Raw genomic sequence first — 23,812 nt, forward strand, 5'->3', positions numbered from 1 at the left:
CCGTTCCAAAGCTTCCACGTCCTTCCAATAATGAGGCGACCAGAACTGTACGCAATACTCCAAATGCGGCCGTACCAGAGTTTTGTACAGCTGCAACATGACCTCATGGCTCCGGAACTCAATCCCTCTACCAATAAAGGCCAACACACCATAGGCCTTCTTCACAACCCTATCAACCTGGGTGGCAACTTTCAGGGATCTATGTACACGGACACAGAGATCCCTCTGCTCATCCACACTGCTAAGAATTTTACCATTAGCCAAATATTCCGCATTCCTGTTATTCTTTCCAAAGTGAATCACCTCACACTTCTCTACATTAAACTCCATTTGCCATCTCTCAGCCCAGCTCTGCAGCTTATCTATGTCCCTCTGTAACCTGCAACATCCTTCCACACTGTCTACAACTCCACCGACTTTAGTGTCGTCTGCAAATTTACTCACCCAACCTTCTGTGCCCTCCTCTAGGTCATTTATAAAAATGACAAACAGCAACGGCCCCAGAACAGATCCTTGTGGTACGCCACTCGTAACTGAACTCCATTCTGAACATTTGCCATCAACCACCACCCTGTCTTCTTTCAACTAGCCAATTTCTGATCCACATCTCTAAATCACCCTCAATCCCCAGCCTCCGTATTTTCTGCAATAGACGACCGTGGGGAACCTTATCAAACGCTTTACTGAAATCCATATACACCACATCAACTGCTCTACCCTCATCTACCTGTTCAGTCACCTTCTCAAAGAACTCAATAAGGTTTGTGAGGCATGACCTACCCTTCACAATACCATGCTGACTATCCCTAATCATATTATTCCTATCTAGATGATTATAAATCGTATCTCTTATAATCCTCTCCAAGACTTTGCCCACAACAGACGTGAGGCTCAACAGCCTATAGTTACTGGGGTTATCTCTACTCCCCTTCTTGAACAAAGGGACCGCATTTGCTATCCTCCAGTCCTCTGGCACTATTCCTGTAGCCAATGATAACATAAAAATCAAAGCCAAAGGCTCAGCAATCTCTTCCCTGACTTCCCAGAGAATCCTAGGATAAATCCCATCAGGCCCCGGGGACTTATCTATTTTCACCTTGTCCAGAATTGCCAACACTTCTTCCCTACGCACCTCAATGCCATCTATTCTAATAGCCTGGGTCTCAGCATTCTCCTCCACAACATTATCCTTTTCCTGAGTGAATACTGACAAAAAATATTCATTTAGTATCTCGCTTATCTCCTCAACCTCCACACACAACTTCTCACCATTGTCCTTGACTGGCCCTACTCTTACCCTCGTCATTCTTTTATTCCTGACATACCTATAGAAAGCTTTTGGGTTTTCCTTGATCCTACCTGCCAAAGACTTCTCATGTCCCCTCCTTGCTCGTCTTAGCTCTCTCTTTAGATCCTTCCTCGCTTCCTTGTAACTATCAAGCGCCCCAACTGAAACTTCACGCCTCATCTTCACATAGGCCTCCTTCTTAACAAGAGATTCCACTTCTTTGGTAAACCACGGTTCCCTCGCTCGACCCCTTCCTCCCTGCCTGACTGGTACGTACTTATCAAGAACATGCAATAGCTGTTCCTTGAACAAGCTCCACATATCCAGTGTGCCCAACCCTTGCAGCCTACTTCTCCAACCTACACATCCTAAGTCATGTCTAATGGCATCATAATTGCCCTTCCCTCAGCTATAACTCTTGCCCTGCGGGGTATACTTATCCCTTTCCATCACTAACGTAAAGGTCACCGAATTGTGGTCACTGTTTCCAAAGTGCTCACCTACCTCCAGATCTAACACCTGGCCTGGTTCATTACCCAAAACCAAATCCAATGTGGCCTCGCCTCTTGTTGGCCTGTCAACATATTGCGTCAGGAAACCCTCCTGCACACATTGTACAAAGAACGACCCATCTAATGTACTCGAACTATATCTTTTCCAGTCAATATTTGGAAAGTTAAAGTCTCCCATAACAACTACCCTGTTACTTTGGCTCTTTTCCAGAATCATCTTCGCCATCCTTTCCTCTACATCCCTAGAACTATTAGGTGGCCTATAGAAAACTCCCAACAGGGTGACCTCTCCTTTCCTGTTTCTAACCTCAGCCCATACTACCTCAGAAGAAGAGTCCCCATCTAGCATCCTTTCCGCCACCGTAATACTGTCCTTGACTAGCAGCGCCACACCTCCCCCTCTTTTGCCCCCTTCTCTGAGCTTACTAAAACACCTAAACCCCGGAACCTGCAACAACCATTCCTGTCCCTGCTCTATCCATGTCTCTGAAATGGCCACAACATCGAAGTCCCAGGTACCAACCCATGCTGCCAGTTCCCCTACCTTATTTCGTATACTCCTGGCATTGAAGTAGACACACTTCAAACCACCTACCTGAACACTGGCACCCTCCTGCGAAGTCAAATCTGTGCTCCTGACCTCTATACTCTATTGGAAACTAATTGGAAAAAGTCTTTCAGGAAGTGAGCACAGGTATGATGAACAAAATAGGCTCTTTCTAAGCTGTAAGATTCCATGTCCTAGTGCCTGCCTGAAAGAGAGAAGCTGAGGACAGAGTTCGACCTCATGGTTAGTGACAAGGCCATGTGGGAAATGAACTCCTTTTAGAAATATTCCTCTCCAGTCCGAGAATGCTGATGTTAATGAAACTAGAAACAAACAACCAGACTGAGCTCAAAGTCCTCAGGGTTCAGATAATAACCATAAATTATTCTAGTTTTGCAAATGAACTGGAATTAGTAATTGATCAGTCTTGTTCTTGCACCATCAAATATTCTCTATGCCTTGCTGTGTACCATCAAGAAAACTGGTAACTTATAAAAATGAATTAATACCTGTTGCAATAATGATATCTGATTGAAGCTCTGCAACTTGTTCTTGTGTAACCTCTGACCATTCTAGTCCTACAACAGTAATTTTTGGTCTCTGGTTTTCTTCAGATAGATTTTTATTCTTGAGCTCTGCTTCACAGTCTTTTGGGTTCCAGGTGTCCAAGTTTAGTAGAAGACCGTTATTAAGAATATTTTTCCTCAGTTGCTGAAGTACACTTGGATGGCAGTCACTGAATGTATACTGTTTGGGGGCGCAGGTCATGCATACGATAATTCCAGCAAGACCAGTTCCACTACCCAACTCCAAAATGCTCCTGGTACAGAGAAAGCTAACAATTACTTCCTTCAAAATGGAATCATTAGCAGAATGGTTGATAATTCATCAAACAAAATATTCACTTCAGTTATAACAGAGCTATAAGCATTTCCCTTTTAGGAAGTAATCATGAATGTGGTGATATCCCACTGAATTTATCAACAGTTAAAACAAATATTTGGAATAAATAAGAATAGAAAAGTTACAACACACTATATTGGTGATTCAGCATGAAGTGGAATTGTGAGGAATTTGCTGTACCTTCTCAGAGTTCACAATCACAGCAATCATTTTACAGAAAGAGAAATCACAGAGACCCCATGTCATCCTCATAAACCTCCTTGTAACTTGCTGGGGAGCAGCAGTCACTCATTGCTTTGATGAAAAGGAGAACAGGAAGATGAAAGAAAATAGCCAAGGTGGGATGAGAAAGGGCACCTGGGTGTCCTCGGGCTGGCATGGACAAGATGTGCTGAATGGCCTCCTTCTGTGCTGTAACTTTTCTATACTTCTGTGATTCTAAGAGAATCAGAAACATTAAGTTCCCTTTTACAGGAAAAATTTGATGCCCATTGTTGCTACCTTTGTGCTTGTTTTATGTATTAAATCTAATAATTCTGACCTGCAATTAAACACCTCAGAGTTTTCCATTGCCCATTCTGCAAAGAACAATGCAGCTTCCCACGTGACCAGGCCAGTAGTTCCTTCAGAGATTATTGCCACATTTTCACCAAGTTTAATATTCTCTCCTGACAACTGAATAGCAATTTATACAAAGTCAAAAGCACGGAAATATTTTCTCACTGCTATCTTTGTACAATAAAATAACAGACAATAGAACATTTGTTTTAAACATTAAAAAATCCTCAATGATAAACAGGTACAAACACATTACACTATATATAAACTTCTGCTTATATCTACAGATGCTAAGTATAAAATATGATCACTCAGAAATAGGACGTTCTGCTTCTAGTCTCAATTTTGTTAACCCACCTTTTATGTTGCACTGTGTAAAACGCTTTCTAGAGATCCATATGGATAACATCCACCGCATTCAGTTCATCAACATTCTCTGTTACTTCAATTAGTATGATGTGGCGATGCCGGCGTTGGACTGAGGTGAGCACAGTAAGAAGTCTTACAACACCAGGTTAAAGTCCAACAGGTTTGTTTTGAATCACTAGCTTTAGGAGAGCAGCTCCTGCCTCAGTTTCTTCACGGGCAGCACGGTAGCATAGTGGTTACCATAAATGCTTCACAGCTCCAGGCTCCCAGGTTCAATTCCCGGCTTGGGTCACTATCTGTGTGGAGTCTGCACATTCTCCCCGTGTGTGCGTGGGTTTCCTCCGGATGCTCCCGTTTCCTCCCACGGTCCAAAGATGTGCAGGTTAGGTGGATTGGCCATGCTAAATTGCCCTTAGTGTCCAAATTGCCCTTAGTGTTACCAGTAGGTGGGGTTACTGGGTTATGGGGATAGGGTGGAGGTATGGGCTTGGGTAGGGTGCTCTTTCCAAGAGCCGGTGCAGACTCGATGGGCTGAATGGCCTCCTTCTGCAGTGTAAATTCTATGAAACCTGAGGAAGGAGCTGCGCTTCGAAAGCTAGTGATTCGAAACCAGCCTGTTGGACTTTAACCTGATGTAGTAAGACTTCTTACTGAGTTCAATTAGTATGACCTACCTTTTGTAAATCCATGCTGGTTCTGCTTCATTAACTCAAACCACTCCACATGTCTGTTGACTTTTTTTCCCTGATTATTGTTCTTAAGCCTTACCGCGGTGGCTTAGTATTGTCGCTGGACTAGTAATCCAAAGACCCAGGGTAATCCTCTGGATTCAAATCTCACTATGGCTGATGGTGAAATTTAAACTTAATAAATAAAACATTTTGAATTAAAAGTCGAATAATGGCATGAAACCGTTGTCAATTGTCGTAAAAGCCCTGGTTAACTAATTCACTCATCACTGCATGCGACTCCAGACCAATAGCAACATGGTCGACTCTTAAAGGCCCTCTGAAACGGCCTAGCAAGACACTCAGTTGTATCCAGCCATGACAAGAAAACACAAAGGAATGAAACCGGACAGACCACCCGGCTTCGGCTTGCAAATCAAAAACTCTTGGGGAGTCTTCAACATCTTTGGCCCCCATGAAGACTCATGGCTTCAGGTCAAACATGGGCAAGGAAACCTCCTGCTGATTACCACGTACAGTCCACCCTTAGCTGATGGATCAGTACTCTTCCATGGCACTTGGAGGAAGCACTGAGGGTATCATGGGCGCAGAATGTACTCTGGGCGGGAGACTTCATTATCCATCACCAAGGGTTGCTCGATAAGACCACTACTGACCGACCTGGCCGAGTCCTAAATCACATGACTGCTAGACTGAGTCTGCGACAGATGGTGAGGGAACTAGCAAGAGGGAAAAACCTACTTGGTCACATCCACACCAACCTTGCCATAGATGCATCTGTCCTTGGCAATATCGGTAAGAGTGACCGCTGCACCATCCCAGAGACAAGGTCACAACTTCACACTGTTGTGTGGCACTACCACCGTGCTAAATGGGATAGATTCAGAACAGATCTAGCAACCCAAGACTGGGCGTCCATGAGGTACTGTGGGCCATCCGCAGCAGTAAAATTCCACTCAACTACAATCTATAACCTCATCGAGATTCAACCCTGGTTAAATGAAGAGTGCAAAAGCATGCCAGGAGCAACACAAACATACCTAAAATGAGGTGTCAATCTGGTGAAGCAACAACACAAATCTACTGGTGCGCCAAATAACATATGCAGCAAGTGATAGACCGAGATAAGCGTTCCCACCACCAACTTCCACATCCAGCCAGAATGGTGGTGGACAATTAACTCACTGGGGAAGGCAGCGCCACAAATATCCCCACCCTCAATGATGGAGGAGCCCAGAACATTGTGCAAAAGACTGAAGTATTCGCAATAGTCTTCAGCTACAAGTGTCAAATGGATGATCCATCTGAGTTTCCTCCGGAGGTCCCCAGCATCACAGATGCCAGTTTTCAGTCAATTCGATTCACTCCACATGATAACAAGAAATGGGAGAAGGAACTGGATACTGCAAAAGTATGGGCCCAGACAATGTTCCAGCAAGAGTCCTGAAGACTTATGCTCCATAATTTGTTGAGCCCCTAGCAAAGCTGTTCCAACACAGTTACGTCACTGGCATCTACGAAGCAATGTGGAAAATTGTCCAGGTATGACCTGTGCACAAGAAACAGGATAAATCTAATCTAGCTAATTACTGTTCCATCAGTTTATTCTCGATCATCAGCAAGGTTCAAAAATGTGCTGTGCCACATTGTGTCCAAACGTTTAGGTGAGGTCATGGAGATAGGATGGGGTGGGCCTAGGTGAGAGCTCCTTCGGAGCCTCAGTGCAGACCCGATTGGCTGAATTGCCTCCTTCTGCACTGTAGGAATTCCATGATTTCTAAGTGATAGAAGGGGTCATTAACAGCGCTGTCAAGCGGCACTTACTCAGCCATAACCTGCTCGTGGACACTCAGTTTGGGCTCTGCCAGGCTCACTCAATGCCTGCCCTCATTACAGCCTTGTGTAACGTTTCTTTTTGGTTTCCTGTTTATTCCCTTATTTCCCCTTTCTTTTACTTTTACCGTCACATTTCTGATCAATGGGCATCTCGCTTTAAGACAAGCAGCCTGTAAGGACTGTATGTTTAATTCAAACAGAAGAGTTTCAGAAGGCTGTGCTGGTTTAAACTGGTGATTGCAGACTGGTCAGCAGCAGTGAGGATTTGTTTGATTGATTGGCTGGTGGTCAATGAATTGGCTCAAAAGGCTGTGTTCAGACCAGTAAAAGGTGGTGATTGGATGTGATCCCATTGATGTATTTTTCAAGGTACCAAGACTCGAGTTTTGTTTCAATTTTGATTCTAGCAGCCCGATGAAGTGATCCAACTAACTCCCACAGAAGGCCACTGTGATGGGACTCGCTCCCCAGCAAGCCTCTGGATGCTTTTCTCTTAAGACTGCAGAGGCCTGAATGCGAATCTCGAGCTGAAAGCAAAACTTGACGTGAAATAAAGTGCTCTCCAAAAAACTGCTTCTGAATACTGCATTTTCTAACCTTCAGGTATCCTGAATGAATGAATCTTCAAAGATCATTGCAGGCTGTAAACCAAATACTTTAATCTGCAAGCTTGCTGACTTTCAACCTTATTATTTTTCACGCCTCCCCTACTGTCTTGTAGTGTGGGTAGAGGGTGGGGTAGTTAAAGTAGGAGTTATCATCAGGGTTAGATGATAGTTAACCAGTTGTATTTACTGCAAATTCCCATGATAGTTCTTGTTATAAATAAACGGTAATTATGTCTAAACTTAAAAATCTAGTGACCGTAATTATTGGGCAGTCAAGGACCAAGGACTTCGGTATTTATTGGTTAATTCACTGTGCTTCCGGAGCATGTGGGGCTGGAATTGACTGCGCTATAGCTCAGGGTGTCATGGCACTTGGGTCAAAAATGGACAAAAGAGCTGAATGCCAGAGATTTTATTTAAAAAAAATTTTTTTTTTTTTTTTTGAGTACCCAATTATTTTTTCCAATTAAGGGGCAATTTAGCGTGGCCAATCCACCTATCCTGCACATCTTTTGGGTTGCGGGGGTGAAACCCACGCAGACACGGGGATAATGTGCAAACTCCTCACGGACAGTGACCCATAGCCGGGATTCGAACCCGGGTCCTCAGCGCCGTAGGCAGCAATGCTAACCACTGTGCCACCGTGCTGCCCTTGAATGCCAGATGAGGCGAGAGTGACTGCCCTTGACATCAAGGCAGCATTTGACCGAATATGGGATCAAGACGCTGTAGCTAAACTGGAGTCAATGGGAACCAGAGGGTAATTCTCTCCTGGTTGGAGTTATATCTGGCACAAAGAAAGATGGTGGTTGGAGGTCCATCATCTCAGTCCTTGGACATAACTGCAAGAGTTCCTCAGGGTAGTGTCCTCGGTCCAACTTTCTTCAGCTGCTTCATCAATTACTTAATCAGAAGGTCGGAAGTGGGGATGTTTGCTGACGACTGCACAATGTTCAGCACCATTCATGAGTCCTCAGGCAATGAAGCAGTCCCTGTACAAATGCAGCAAGACCTGGACAATATCCAGGTTTGGTATTTAAGGCAGTGAAGATGATTTTTTTTTAAATAAACAATTTTATTGATGTAGTTTTTGGTTTTGTAAACAGTTACAGACATCAACAGAAAGAAAGCAAAAAAGGCAAAAATGTGCAAACATCCATGTACTTTCAATACTTCAATCGTAACATACTGCACAAGCCCGCTCCTCTCCCAGCGGTACTACCCCCCATTTTATCCCTCCTACACTACTCTTCCCCCCCCCTGCCCCCCCCCCCCCCCCCACCATCCCCCTGCTGACGCTCACTCTCCCGCAAAGAAGTCAATTAATGGTTGCCACCTCCGGGCGAACCCCTGTACAGATCCCCTCAAGGCGAACTTAATTTTTTCCATACCCAGGAAACTCGACATCTCCGCAAGCCACAACTCAAGTCTTCGGGGGTTTTGAGTCCCTCCACGCCAATAGTATTCGTCGCCGGGCTATCAGGGAAGCAAAGGCCAAAACATCGGCCTCTTTCTCCCCCTGGACTCCCGGGTCTTCCGAAACCCCAAAAATTGCCACCCCTGGACCCATCGCCACCCTTGTTTTTAGTACCCGGGACACGACGTCCACAAATCCCTCCCAGTACCCCCTCAGCTTCGGGCATGCCCAAAACATGCGAACGTAGTTCGCTGGTCCTCCCGCGCACCTAGCGCATTTGTCCTCTATCCCAAAGAATTTGTTCATCCGAGCCACCGTCATATGGGCCTGGTGAACGACCTTAAATTGAATCAGCCCGAGCCTGGCACATGTCGCGGTCGAATTTACCCTACTCAGGGCCTCTGCCCACAGCCCATCCTCCATTTCCCCGCCTAGCTCCTCTTCCCATTTAAGTTTCAGTTCCTTCGTCTGGGACCCTTCCTCCCTCATGGGCACCTTATAAATACCAGAGACTCTACCCTCCCCTTCTTCCCCCCTAGAGACTATTCTGTCTAGGATCCCCATTGGCGGGAGGCGTGGGAAAGATGGGACCTGTCTACGAACAAAGTCCCGCAACTGTAGGTACCCTTACCAGCCCAAATTTCTCCTCCAAGCTCCTCAAACTCGCAAAGCTCCCTTCCAGGAACATATCGCCCACCCTTCCCACCCCCGCCCGCCGCCATACTCGAAACCACCCATCCATACTCCCGGGGGCAAACCGATGGTTGTCGCAGATTGGCGTCCAAACCGACGCCCCCGTCTCCCCTACATGCCTCCTCCACTGGCCCCATATCCGCAGGGTCGCCACCACTACCAGGCTGGTGGAGTACTTGGCCGGCGGCAGCGGTAGAGGAGCCGTGACCAGGGCTGCCAAGCTGCAGCCCCTGCACGAAGCCGCCTCCATCCGCTCCCAGATAGACCCCCATACCCATCATCCACTTCCTTATCATAGCGATGTTGGCCGCCCAGTAATAATTAATCAGACTCGGCAAAGCCAGCCCTCCCTCGCTGCGGTTCCTCTCCAACATCGCCTTCTTCACCCGCGGGGATTTTCCCGCCCAGACAAAGCTCATGATCATCCTGTTAACTCTTTTGAAGAAGGACTGTGGAACAAAGATCGGGATGCACTGAAAAACAAACAGAAATCTAGGGGGGATTGTCATCTTTACAGTCTGCACCCTCCCTGCCAGCGACAGCGGGAGTGCATCCCATCTCCGAAACTCTCCCTTCATTTGCTCCAACACCCTGGCCAAATTTAACTTGTGCAGCCTGCCCCAGTCTCGTGCCACCTGGATTCCCAAATACCGGAAATTTTCCTCAACCAGCCTAAACGGTAGCCCTCTCAATCTGTTCTCCTGGCCCCTTGCCTGTACCACAAACATTTCACTCTTGGCCGTATTTAATTTGTATCCTGAAAACTGGCCGAACTTCCTCAACATTCCCAGTATACTTCCCATCCCGGCCACTGGGTCCGACACGTACAGGAGCAGGTTGTCTGCGTAAAGAGAGACCCTATATTCTACCCCGCCCCTCACCATCCCCTTCCATCCCTCTGCAGCTCTCAGCGCAATCGCCAGCGGCTCTATGGCCAGCGCAAACAGCAGCAGGGGGCAGTGAAGATGATTATCGAAAATTGCAGCAGGATCTTGATCAGTTGGGGAAGTGGGCCAAGAGATGGCAAATGGAGTTCAATACAGATAAGTGTGAGGTGTTGCATTTTGAAAAGTCAAATCAAGGTAGGACTTTCACAGTGAATGGTAGGACCTTAGGGAGTATCGTGGAACAGAGAGACCTTGGAGTTCAAGTGCATGTTTCTCTAAAGGTGCAGTCACAGGTAGATAGGGCAGTGAAGAAGGCTTTTGGCATGCTTGCCTTTATCAGTCAGGGCAATCGAGTATACAAGTTGGGAAGTTATATTGCAGTTGTTCAGGACATTGGTGAGGCAGCACCTGGAGTATTGTGTACTGTTTTGGTCGCCTTGCTAAAGGAACGATTTACTAAACTGAAGAGAGAGCAGAAGAGATTTGCCAGGACTCAAGGGACTGAGTTCTCGTGAGAGATTGGACAGGCTAGGAATTTTTTGCTTGGAGCGTATTTTTCATGCGTTTAGAAAACCCTTCTCATGATTGTCTGCAGCGCTGCTTTAAACAATAAATTAGGTAACGATATCTGGCCACTAGGTTACACAGGGATCTTGGAACTTTGACAATAGCATTGATGCAGACAAAAAAGCAATCTGGGAAAAAAAAATGCCGGCTTCAAATTGAATGTTTAATTTTACAGTGGAAAAAAACAGTCCACTTAACACAACAAACAATCACTATTAATGAGTTTGAGAGATAACACCCGCAAAAAAGGGATTAATGAGTATGTGAACGGTAAAGCAAAAGATTGGGAGACTTTAAAATTGTAATGTGAGCTTTGGGATAGAAAACAGTCAAAACACTAAAAAAGCAATCTGGCAATAACAAATCTCCTGCCGGCAGAAAAGTAGGACTGGCCTATCAGATTATAGGAAAGGAGGATCCTCCCAGTTGCTCTGGCATGCCGATGTTCCCCTATTCAGGCGATACGGAAGAGGAGGAGGACCCCACCCTCATCCTCCCCGATCCTACAATTCCACTGTCCCAAGTCCTGACTCCCCCTTCTGATCCCATTACCAATGAAACTCCTGCTAACGTATCCCCCGTAGCGATACGCACTCGGTCACATACGCAACCCATAAATATCGAACAACCCTTTACTTCTGTTCAGCAGGCATTTTTTGATTTATCACTCCAACCGAAGGAGGAGGAAACCTTTCCTCCACCATCTCCCCCGCAAATTAGCCCATTAGGAGTGTTATTAACCCCCGCGCTGCTGATAATGACGATACATTCATTGAAGTTTGGCAGGCTTTTAAACCCCATGAGCTCTGTTTGATCATGGCCCAATGTCCTTCCTGCAAAAATGACCCAGAAGGATTCACTGAGTTTTTGAGGAGAATTGCAACCATGTATGGGGCTACCGCACATGATCAATATTCACTGATTTATTCATCCCTTCCCCCAGAATTAGGGGAAAGATGGAAAAATGAATTAGGAATTAATGGGGACACGTGGACGGCCTTTAGCGCCACACACCAAACGGAGGACGATCAGCGTACTTTAATGTTCCCTGCACTAAAACGGGCTCTCCGTAAACCCGTTGACATCGCCAAACTTCTTGAATGTACCCCCACTTCTAAGGAAGATGGTCCAGAATTTTTTGACCGCTTTTGTGGTGTGTATACTCTTTACATTGTTTTCAATGCAGGCACACAGTCTCCCCAATTTAATGCACTATTAATGCAGGTTTTACCTGACCGTGTAGCATCCAATATTAAAACTAACATGGACTGGTCTGACAATTCTAAGCCTCAAATGAAACGTGCTGTATCTTATTATTGGCGCAATGGTGACGCCTCTTACAAAGATACTTCGCCCAGAATTAAATCCGAATTCGTCCAACGTCCCTCTCAAACAAGACCTCCTAAGAATCAAAACTCTCAGATTCACGTTACTATCGCCCACGTTCCACGGGCCCTCTTGGAAGTTGGTTACCGCTCACAGGCACCTTACCCCTTCACTCCACACACGGGTGATTTTGACAGCACTCCCCCGCGTCGTCCTCCTGCCAGATATGTCACATGCTTCAACTGTCAACGCATAGGCCACTACGCTAGGGATTGCCCAGCAGCCCGACGACAAGATAGATTTCAACCCCGCCGGCAAACACCCTTCACTACCTCTAACCCCTATTGACTAGCCCGCTCAAACTTTCCGGTCCTCTCAACAGACCACTCTGATGAGCCCACAGCAACAATTTACATAGAAGGCGTGCCCATCTCCTTTTTGATTGACACAGGTGTATTCTACATTGGACTGGACATTAATTCAGAATCATAGCTTTCCCCTTTCTGATAAACGTGGAACTTGCTGGTTTCATGGGAGAAGGTGCTGTTTACCCACTTACAGAGCCGCTCTCTGTTCAATTTGAGGGCCGGGAATGTTGCATTCCCTTCACGGTTACTTGCGTCCTCGGTGTGAACCTGGACGTGATTTGCTGTGTCCATTACAAGTGGAGATAGTTTGCCTTGATAACGGCATTACTATATCACCTATCCCACAGGCCCAGCTTCGAAATTTTCCCCTATTCACTACTCCACAGTGGTGGTCGATTGATTTTGATCCCTCACACTTTTCACCTCCCTTAGATATTTCTGGTCCACATGTCACTCTTTGCTACGATCACCTGATTTGGAGAGCATTTACCAAGACGCCATCGGTTCTCTCCAATCCGTTTCCTTTATTGGCCTTGCTAAGGGAAAAGAAGGGTCTGCCTTTCTTGTCGATTTACCCCACAGCCTATGGCGTCAGTCGAGACTTGTGTCACCCCACCTGACCCTTTCTGTCAACGAAGACTACAGTGCCAAGTCCCTGGGATTTCTGGCAGCTGCACTAAGAGGACAAGCTGATCCCTTCCTTAATGGTAGTCAAACCCTACCCGCAGGCACTTTAGAATATTTTAAACACCCATTTGTCCTCATTGGCACACTGCCATCATTCAACCCAATCTACGACTTCTGAACTACCCGCAGATTTATGGGCAGCCTCCAAACACGAAGTTGGTCTCACTAATGTCCCTCCCGTTGTTATTAGAATCAAACCTGATATGCCCTTGCCCTCAATTTCACAGTACCCTTTTGCGCCCCGAGGCTGAAGAAGGAGTCTCGGTCATGATTCAATCGTTCCTTCAACAGGGAATTTTGATACCGTGCCAATCGCCCTGTAACACCCCGATTCTTCCAGTTCCTAAGATAGGTAGACCATCCGAATGGCGTTTGGTCCAAGACCTACGGCGTATTAATCAGATAGTGGAACCCTTACATCCTATTGTCCCAAACCCGGCGACAATCCTTAGTAATGTCCCACCGGAAGCGACTATTTTCACCCTTGTTGATTTACAACATGCCCTTTTTGCGATACCCCTCGCCCCTGAATCACAGTATTTGTTTGCCTTTACATTTAAGGGAAAGCAATGCACTTGGACTAGACTTCCACAGGGCTTCATTCATTCTCCGACCCTTTTCGCACCGGCATTGCACTCCCAGTTAGCAACATTAGCACCTCCTGGTGGCTCCACCATCATTCAATATGTTGATGACTCACTCCTTGCCAGCCCTGATTTCATCGCTAACCAGCGTGACACCTTTTACCTGCTCATCCGTCTCCATTCATGGGGATATGTGATCCCGCCCGCTAAAGTTCATAAAGGCCAACGACAGGTCAAATTTTTGGGTGTCCTAATAAGTGCTACTGATCGCTCCCTTACTCAGGAACGCATTACTCCTATAACTGCAGACCTCATTTCCTACATCGCCCAAGCAGGTGCGAGCTTTTAGAACATAGAACGATACTGCGCAGTACAGGCCCTTCGGCCCTCGATGTTGCACCGACATGGAAAAAAACTAAAGGCCATCTAACCTACACTATGCCCTTATCATCCATATGCTTATCCAATAAACTTTTAAATGCCCTCAATGTTGGCGAGTTCACTACTGTTGCAGGTAGGGCATTCCACGGCCTCACCACTCTTTGCGTAAAAAACCCACCTCTGACCTCTGTCCTATATCTATTACCCCTCAATTTAAGGCTATGTCCCCTCGTGCTAGCCAACTCCATCCGCGGGAGAAGGCTCTCGCTGTCCACCCTATCTAACCCTCTGATCATTTTTTAGGATTAGTGAACTTTTGCAGACAATGGATTCCGAATGTTGCTGTATACTAAAGAATTAACTCCGTACTCCTCTCAAAATGCTCCTCTTAAGTTTGAACTACCTGATTCAGCAAAGCAATCTTTTATTACTCTGAAAAATGCCCTGGCTACCGCCCCAGCACTAGGACGACCTATGTATGACAGACCTTTCCAGCTGTACGTTAATGTTCTTGATAAATGCGCCACTGGTGTTCTTACACAAGGGGCAGCAGGGTAGCATAGTGGTTAGCATAAATGCTTCACAGCTCCAGGGTCCCAGGTCCGATTCCCGGCTGGGTCACTGTCTGTGCGGAGTCTGCACGTCCTCCCCGTGTCTGCGTGGGTTTCCTCCGGGTGCTCCGGTTTCCTCCCACAGTCCAAAGATGTGCGGGTTAGGTGGATTGGCCATGCTAAATTGCCCGTAGTGTCCTAAAAAGTAAGGTTAAGGGGGGGGTTGTTGGGTTACGGGTATAGGGTGGATACGTGGGTTTGAGTAGGGTGATCATGGCTCGGCACAACATCGAGGGCTGAAGGGCCTGTTCTGTGCTGTACTGTTCTATATGTAACACGGTGACCGGCGTCGCCCGGTCGCCTACTATTCTACCAAATTAGATCCTGTAGCTTGCGGGCTACCTCCCTGCACCCAAATTCTTACTGCTGTCCATTTGTTAGCACAGGCAGCCTCTAATCTGACCCTTCACCAGCCAGTACAACTGCATACTTGACACTCTATCGTGGCTCTCCTAACGTCTCAGCAAACCCAGCATCTGACTCAAGCGCGCTTGAGTCGCTATGAGGTTTCACTATTGCAAAACCCCTACCTCTCTTTTCATTATTGTTCAACCTTAAATCCTGCTGTGTTCCTTGAACAGCCACCCGATAACCTTGGGGACCCACCACACGATTGTTTACTTCGGAATCACTTCCTTACCGCACCTCGCCCGGATTTAACAGACAGGCCTATTGATAATCCAGATCTAATTTTTTATGTTGATGGCAGTTCTTCCATTTCCCCATTTGGCGTCCCACAGTCGGGATATGCCGTGGTAACCGACACGGACGTGCAGGAAGCAGCAGCCTTCCAGACCCCTGTCTCTGCACAAAAAGCCGAGCTATTCGCCCTTACTCGAGCATGTATTTTGGCCACAGACAAAAGTACTAATGTTTACACTGATTCTAGGTATGCCTTTGGCATGACCCATGATTTCGGCCGCCTCTGGCAACAGCGAGGTTTTCACACCTCTGCGGGAACTCCCATTCAAAATGCTCTTTGGGTTAAAAATCTCCTCGATGCAATTCAGCTTCCCCGTCAATTGGCAATTATTAAATGTGTTGCGCACACGAAGGGTGACACTCCTGTTCAATTAGGAAATGCCCGTGCTGATTCAGCTGGTAAAACTGCTGCTTCATCAACCTCTTTAATTGTTCCTAGTGGGGCTAATCAGGCTCTAAACCAGGTCCCTGCATTAAGGACAAAGGGCATGCCAGAGATAGCTGAAGTTCAAAATTTACAGAGGGACGCCTCTGATTCTGAGCGAACACTATGGAAGTCAATGGGGTGTTCGCACTCCTTGACACGAGACCTCTGGCTAACTCCAGTTGGTCAAGTTTGTATTCCGAATTCTTTATTGCCGGTACTTGTTGATTATTTGCATTCTTGTACCCACCTTGGCAAGGAGGGAGTGGTACAGCTACTCCTAAAATCTTGGTGGCACCCAGATTTGAATACAGCAGCGCAAACGCGGCTGGATCGATGCGTCATTTGCATGAAACATAATAAGGGTAAAGGTATTAAATGCCCTCCGGGAACCACTCCCTTGCCAGATGGTCCTTTTGCTTGTATACAGCTTGATTTTATCGAATTGCCAAAAGCACAGTGCTATAAATATTGTTTAGTAATAATCGATGTGTTTAGTAAATGGATTGAAGCCTTCCCCACCACTAATTGTACGGCACATACGGTGGTGAAGTTGTTGTTAACGGAAGTCATTCTTCGTTTTGGGGTACCCAAAATGGCGAGCTCAGACAATGGACCACATTTTCTAGCTCGGATCAATACTGAATTGTGCAAAGCACTTGTAATTAAACAGCAACTGCACTGTGCGTATCACCCGCAGGCAGCAGGAATTGTGGAAAGAGCCAACGGGACTTTAAAAGAAAAATTATCTAAATTAACTGAAGAAACTGGGTTAAATTGGCTAAAAGTATTACCCTTGGCACTGTTTCACATGCGAGTGACTCCCCATTCGCGGACCGGACTGTCAGCTGCAGAGATAGTCTATGGTCGGCCAATGAGGACTCCCTGGGATGCCCATGAAAAACCCCTAAAGGGAGCAGACCTCCATGTGATGGGGGAACAAATGCAGAACTATTTGAAGCAATTAACACTTTCTTTGAAGTTTCTCCACTCACAGGTAAAACAGGCACATCTCCCAGTAACGACAGGGACAGCCGTCCCTCGATATCCAGTGGTCAAACCCGGACACCACGTGTTGGTGAAAAACTGGGATAGAAAGAAACTAGGACAGCAGGGTAGCATGGTGGTTAGCATAAATGCTTCACAGCTCCAGGGTCCCAGGTTCGATTCCCGGCTGGGTCACTGTCTGTGTGGAGTCTGCACGTCCTCCCCGTGTGCGTGGGTTTCCTTCGGGTGCTCCGGTTTCCTCCCACAGTCCAAAGATGTGCGGGTTAGGTGGATTGGCCACGCTAAATTGCCCGTAGTGTCCTAATAAAAGTAAGGTTAAGGGGGGGGTTGTTGGGTTACGGGTATAGGGTGGATACGTGGGTTTGAGTAGGGTGATCATGGCTCGGCACAACATTGAGGGCCGAAGGGCCTGTTCTGTGCTGTACTGTTCTATGTTCTATGTTCTCTATGTTCTAGGACAACGCTGGAGCGGACCCTTCCTCGATTTCTGACGACACCAACTTCGGTCAAACTTGAAGGACGTGCCAGTTGGATACATCTATCCGATTGCAAGAAGATAGTCTCCAACCCAGACGAGTACACAGGATGAAGATCTTCAGTATAATTTTTGGACTTTCTGGACTATTTAGCCTTAATGGCCACTCGGTAGTAAAAAAACGAACTAAACGAGACCTGCCTTCCAATACATATGTCATATCTTTACGCCGAAAAATTGAATATTAGCAAGTGTTGGGTTTGTACCCACATTCCCGTCCATTCAAGGGAAGGAATACCTCTCCAATCTCTCCCCTTTCATACCGCAGAAACAGTTGAATGGATTTTACGACAAAATCAAACAGGCATCAGGGGAGATAGGGGGAATATGAAAATATGGAGATCTGCTGGCTATGACATGACTAAATTTTCAGCTTCGTATCAACCTACCTATAGGTGCAACCTTACAATTGACTGGCAAAAACCGGTACCAGGCATATCCAACAAGGGCAGGTTTAACTGTGATCGGTCCAGGGTATGGAATATAACCTCTAACAGTTCATGGGGACAGACATCCCCAATCCCCTGGTTGACATCCGCTGATGCGGCACTAAAGCATATCCATGGCTCCCCATTGATTGGACAGGATCCTGCTTTTTGGGATATGTCGTACCCCAAATGCATCACCTACCCACCCTTGAGCACTCCCACTCGCGAGCAAAAAGAACTATTTCTAAAACGGAACAGTTCCTTATGATGGCCTTTCCCTTGTACGGAACAGGCAAGGCATCCAACGAACTGATCTACATGGCATTGTATTGGAACATTGGAACATCTGGCAAACATAACGGCAACAGAAGCCAGGGACACTGGACAGGCACTGGCCGAGGTCTCAGCTGAGCTAGTGGCTGTCCGGACCGTGGCATTACAAAATCGACTGGCTTTGGATTATCTGTTAGCCTCGCAGGGAGGAACATGCGCTATCATAGCATTCCAGATGGCTCTGAAAATATGACTAACCTGGCCGACCATATTAAGAGACAGGCTGCTCAAATTAAAGAGATTGGCAGTGAATTTCACGACTTGGCTAGGGTGGTTGGGTCATGGATTATTTGATTGGATCTTTAAGGCCTTTATTCTACTACTACTAATGCTACTAGGGATAGGATTGCTTGCCTGCTTGTGTAATGCATTTTCAACCGAATCATGGATATACCTATTTAGCTAGTTGTCATGATATGACAAAAGGGGGGAGTGTGGTATTGTGCGAAGCAAATAATGGCATGATGGGAAAACTAGTCAAGTTCCTTGGGACAATTAAATTTAAACAGACTTCGCATAACCTAAGGCACAAATACAAGCAGCCAAGGTCAACTCAACCCGAGAACTGGCGGACTCTAAACTCAGATAAAGCTTGTTCGTCATAAGACCAGAGCAGTCTAAATACATACGATAAGCTAAAAACTTGTCTCTGTCGGTACCATAAACAATTTTGCTCCATTTCTTAAAACATGCACCAAAAGACAAGATAATGATATGAGACCCCGAGTCCTCTAAAGGTCAGCAAGGTGACACCATTGTAATGATTATTACTTATGTGTTACTTTTGATCAAATTCCTGACCAAGCTGTATTCATGTTATCTTGATCCTATAATGTATAAAAATTGTCTTATTCTTTTGTGATATTGCAGACTTGGAAGGGAACCAGCAGTTTGTACTTGACTGCCTTCCGACTTCAAGTCTCAGCCATACTGCTAGCAGTTGTAATTCGTAAATAAAGTTTAGTTTTGCTTACCTAACAAACGTTGTTTGAATCTTTCTATCACAGTCCAGAAGCGGGGAAAATATTGACTACGACAGGATGGGCTTTTGTGACATGGACCAGTTTGGGCCGAAGGGCCTGTCCATGCAGCACATTCCATGATAAGTGGTAAATAACATTCATACCACACAAATGTCAGGCAATGACCATCTTCAACAATAGAGGATCTAACCATCGCCCCATGACATTCAATGGCATTACCATTGCTGAATCCCCCACAATCAACATTCTGGTGAGCTTACCATTGATCATAAACTGAACTGGACTAACCATATTAAAACTGTGGCACCAGAGGTCAAAGGCTAGGAATCCTACGGCGAGTAACTCACCTCCCTTGCTTCCCTCAGTATTCTGGGGAAAATCCCATCAGGCCCATGAGACTTATCTACCTTCATGTATTTTAAAACACCCAGTAACAACTTCTTTTTGTGACCCAGACTATCCATATACCCTACCCAAGAATAATTTTCCACAAAGTCCCTTTCTATGGTGAACACTGATGCAAACTACTCATTTAGTACCTCGCCCATTTCCTCTGGCTCAACATGTCCTTAAGTGGTCCAATCCGTTGCCTGGCCACCCTTGTGCTTTCTGCATACAAATAAAAAGCTTTGGGATTCACCTTAATCCTACTTGTCAAGGACCTTTCATGACTCCTCCCAGCCCTCCTAATTTCCCGCTCAAGTACCTTTCTACTTTCTTTATCCTCCTCAAGGGTTTTGACTGTCCCCACCCTTCTAGACCGTACAAAAGTCTCTTTTTTCTTGTTGACGAAGTCCACAATTTCCCTCTTTATCCAAGGCTCCCTAAACTTCCCATACTGATCCTGCGCACTCTCAGGAACGTGACTTCCCTGAATCCTAATTAACTGTCGCTTGAAAGACTCCCACATGTCCGATGATGATTTACTATCCAACAGCCGCACCCAATCCAAATTCATCAATTCCTGTCTAATGTTATCGTAATTTGCCTTTCCCCAATTTAGCACCTTAATGAGAGGGTTACAAAGTACCCTAAATCTTATGGAATTGTGGTCACTACTCCCAAATGTTCCCCTACTGAAACCTCAACCACCTGCCCAGGCTCATTCCCAATACCAGACTCAGTACCGCCCCTTCCCTAGTTAGACTATCTACATATTGCATCAAGAGGCCTTCCTGGATACATCTTCCAAACTCTGCCTAATCTCAGTCAGTGTAGGGGAAGTTAAAATCCCCGACCACAACAACCTTATTACTTTTGCACCTATCCAAAATCTCTCTACCAATCTGCTCCTCTATCTCTCGCTGGCAGTTGGGGGCCTGTAATAAACCCCCAACATTGTAATTGCTCCCTTCACGCTCCTGAACTCTTCCCAGATGGCCGCATTGTATGAGCCCTCCAAGATCTCCTCCCAAAGGCTATAATATTTTCTTTAACGAGTATTGCTACTCCCCCTTTTACATCCCCCTCTAACTCTCCTGAAGCATCTATATCCTCCAACGTTCTTTCCTTCAACCACGTTTCCATGATAGCCACAACATCATAATTTGAAGTACTCATCAGTGCTCCAAGTTTATCTGCCTTACCGCTATACGTCTGCCGTTTTGAAACAAATACACTTCAGACCACTGGTTTGAGCAGACAGGGTGCTATTGTTGTTCTCGATTTCCCCTTCAGTTATTACACCTTTGAAGCTAACGCTCTGGTTCCCACCCCCCTGCCATACTAGTTTAAATCCTCCCGAGCAAACCTCCCAGCCAGGATATTGGTGCCCCTCCAGTTTTGATTCAACCTGTTCTTGTACAGGTTCCACCGGCCCCGGAAGAGATCCCAATGATCCAGAAATCTGAAACCCTCCCTCCTACACCAACAGTTTAGCCACATATTTAGCTGCACTATCCTATGTGGCATAGGGAGTAATCTTGAAATTATAACCCTCGAGGTCCTGCTTTTTAAGCTTACTGCCTAATTCCCTAAACTCCTTCTGCAGGACCTCATCACTCTTCCTGCCTATGTCGATAGTACCTATGTGTACTACGATCTCTAGTTGTTCACCCTCTCCCTTCAGAATGCTTTCTGCCCGTTCAGAGACATCTTGACCCTGGCATTAGGGAGGCAACATACCATCCTGGAGTTTCTTTCAAGTCCACAGAAGCACCTATCCCTAACTATAGAGTCCCCTATAACTATTGCTCTAGTGCTCTTTGTCCCACCCTACTTAACAACAGAACCAGCCATGGTGCCACTGTTCTGGCTGCTGCTACTCAAATCCCCTGATAGGCTATCACCCCCCCAACAGTATCCAAAACTGTATACCTGTTAAGAGAGGGGGACAGCCACAGGGGATTCCTGCACTGACTGCCTGCCCTTTCCAGTGGTCACCCATCCGTCAGCCTGCACCTTGGGTGTGGCCACGTCTCTATAACTCCTATCTCTGACACTTTCCGCCACCTGTATGCTCCGAAGTGCATCCAACTGCTGCTCCAGCCTATCCATGCAGCCTGTGAGGAACTGCAATTGGGTGCACATCCTGCAGATGTAGTGTCCAAGATGCTGGAAGCGTTAAGGATCTCCCACATCTCACAAGTGCAGGACTTAACCCCACTGAGACTTTTTTTTTTTTATCGGCAATTAAATTTTTAAAGAAAATTTATTGGACTCTCACCTTCACATATCGCTGCAGATACCAGAGGTAGGTCTTTATATCACTTACCTTCCTAGGATGCTCTTTGGATCTCTCTCTGCAGGTTAACAGTTACAAAGCAAGAAGAAAACAAAACAAAAAGGGAAAAAGCACCTCCTCCCACACGGCACCTAATTACCACAATGCTCTAAATTACCAAATTTTAAACCTCACTCTAGCTGTCTCTACTTCACGTGCTCAAAGACTTTATGCCTCTCTCTCATATAGAACTCAGCTAAACTGAGAGGACTCCGACTAGTTAAGCTTCAAATCAAAGAATGCAATTAACACCTTTGCCTTTAATCAGACTTCACGTGATTGACAGATAACTGCCACTGAGCTATTTGTGTGAGGGCAGCTCCGTTTTGCCAGCTAACTAGACCACTATATGTATAACTTAAAAAAAACAGGAAAATTAGATCTACTACTTACCTCTTTAATTACCACACTGCTCCAAATGACCAACTTTCAATCCCCACTCTGGCTGCCTCACTCAGGCGGCCTCCAACTTCACGTGTGCAAAGTTTACCCCTCTCGTCCTTCACCTTACCTATACCCCTTGCCGCCGCCTGCGTCCTCAACTGGTGGGCCAGCATCCTACTCATCTTCTCCCCATACTCACACTGTCCCTCTGGCCCTCACAATTGTCCCATTGCCTTCCTCGTGGACACAAATCCAAATTCCACTTGGAGACTCTGCCTCTCCCTTAACCTCTGGCACCGAGGGTCTACCCATATAATCACATCTACCAGCCTTGCCCCCCCTCCCACTCCACTCTCTCCCTGTGCGTCCAAATCAAAATAAATTTCCCCCCCGACTACTGCCTTGAGTACCTCCCACAACGTGATGGCTGTGACCTCCCCGTGTCATTCAACTCTACGTTGCCCTGGATGGCAGTCCTCCCCCGCTCGAACACCCTTTCATCCTCCAACAACCCCCATCGAACCTCCACTGCAGGCATTGTTCCTCCCCCTGAACCACCCGCAAATCCATCCTATGTGGCATGTGGTCCAAGACCACAATCGTCGAATACTCCAAGTCGGACACCCCTGCCAGCAGTGCCCTGTCCATCACAAAAATCCGGAAACATATACCCGGTGCACAAGGGAGAAATATGAAATCCCCTTCGCCCTTGGCCTCCCAAACCTCTGCGGGGCCACTCCCAAACCTCTGCGGGGCCACTCCCAAACCTCTGCGGGGCCACTCCCACACCTCTGCGGGGCCACTCCCACACCTCTGCGGGGCCACCCCACACCTCTGCGGGGCCACCCCCCACCCCCCCCCCCCCCACCCACACCCCACCCCCCACCCCCCCCCCCCCACCCCCCCCCACCCCCCCCCCCCCACCCCACCCCCCCACCCCACCCCCCCCACCCCACCCCCCACCCCACCCCCACCCCCCCCACCCCACCCCCCCCCCCCACCCACCCCCACCACCCCCCCCCCCACCCCCCACCCACCCCCCCACCCCACCCCCACCCCCCCCACCCACCCCCCCTCCCCACCCCCCACCCCCCCCACCCCCCCCTCCCCACCCCCCACCCCCCCACTTACCAGAAAGTAATTTTTGTGGCATATCTCCAACTCTTCTGATCTCAGTACTTCACCTAGTGCATCATACAAATCATCTAAAGGCTCAGTTCTCGTCATTTCATGCTGCATGAAGAAATATTTTATTTTGATGGACAAAATTTTACAGAAAAATCGGATAAATAATATCGTACATGAACACCAAATGAAATATGAAGTGTCGTCATAATGTACATCATAAATATCTTCACAGAAGCATCTGGCAAAGACAAGTGGGAGACTAGAGGACTGGGAAATCTTTAGGGGGCAACAGAAAGCTACTAAAAAAGCTATAAAGAATAGTAAGATAGATTAT

At 46.7% G+C, this 23,812-nt stretch overlaps 1 protein-coding gene across 1 annotated transcript in view; it reads right to left on the reverse strand.

The window, feature by feature from the left end:
• eef2kmt (eukaryotic elongation factor 2 lysine methyltransferase) overlaps positions 1-23,602 on the reverse strand; it is a 65,670-nt gene extending 42,068 nt beyond the window's left edge. Inside the window, exons 1-3 of the mRNA XM_038819848.1 lie at positions 23,482-23,602; positions 3,792-3,925; positions 2,857-3,167 (exon numbers count right to left, since the gene is read on the reverse strand). Of these exons, the coding sequence (XP_038675776.1) occupies positions 2,857-3,167; positions 3,792-3,925; positions 23,482-23,589 (553 nt within the window). The 5' untranslated portion in view covers positions 23,590-23,602. The remainder of the gene's footprint in view (positions 1-2,856; positions 3,168-3,791; positions 3,926-23,481) is intronic.
• Positions 23,603-23,812: the final 210 nt, after the last annotated feature.

This window comes from Scyliorhinus canicula, chromosome 15 (genome assembly GCF_902713615.1).
Source record: "Scyliorhinus canicula chromosome 15, sScyCan1.1, whole genome shotgun sequence".
Taxonomy (NCBI): domain Eukaryota; kingdom Metazoa; phylum Chordata; class Chondrichthyes; order Carcharhiniformes; family Scyliorhinidae; genus Scyliorhinus; species Scyliorhinus canicula.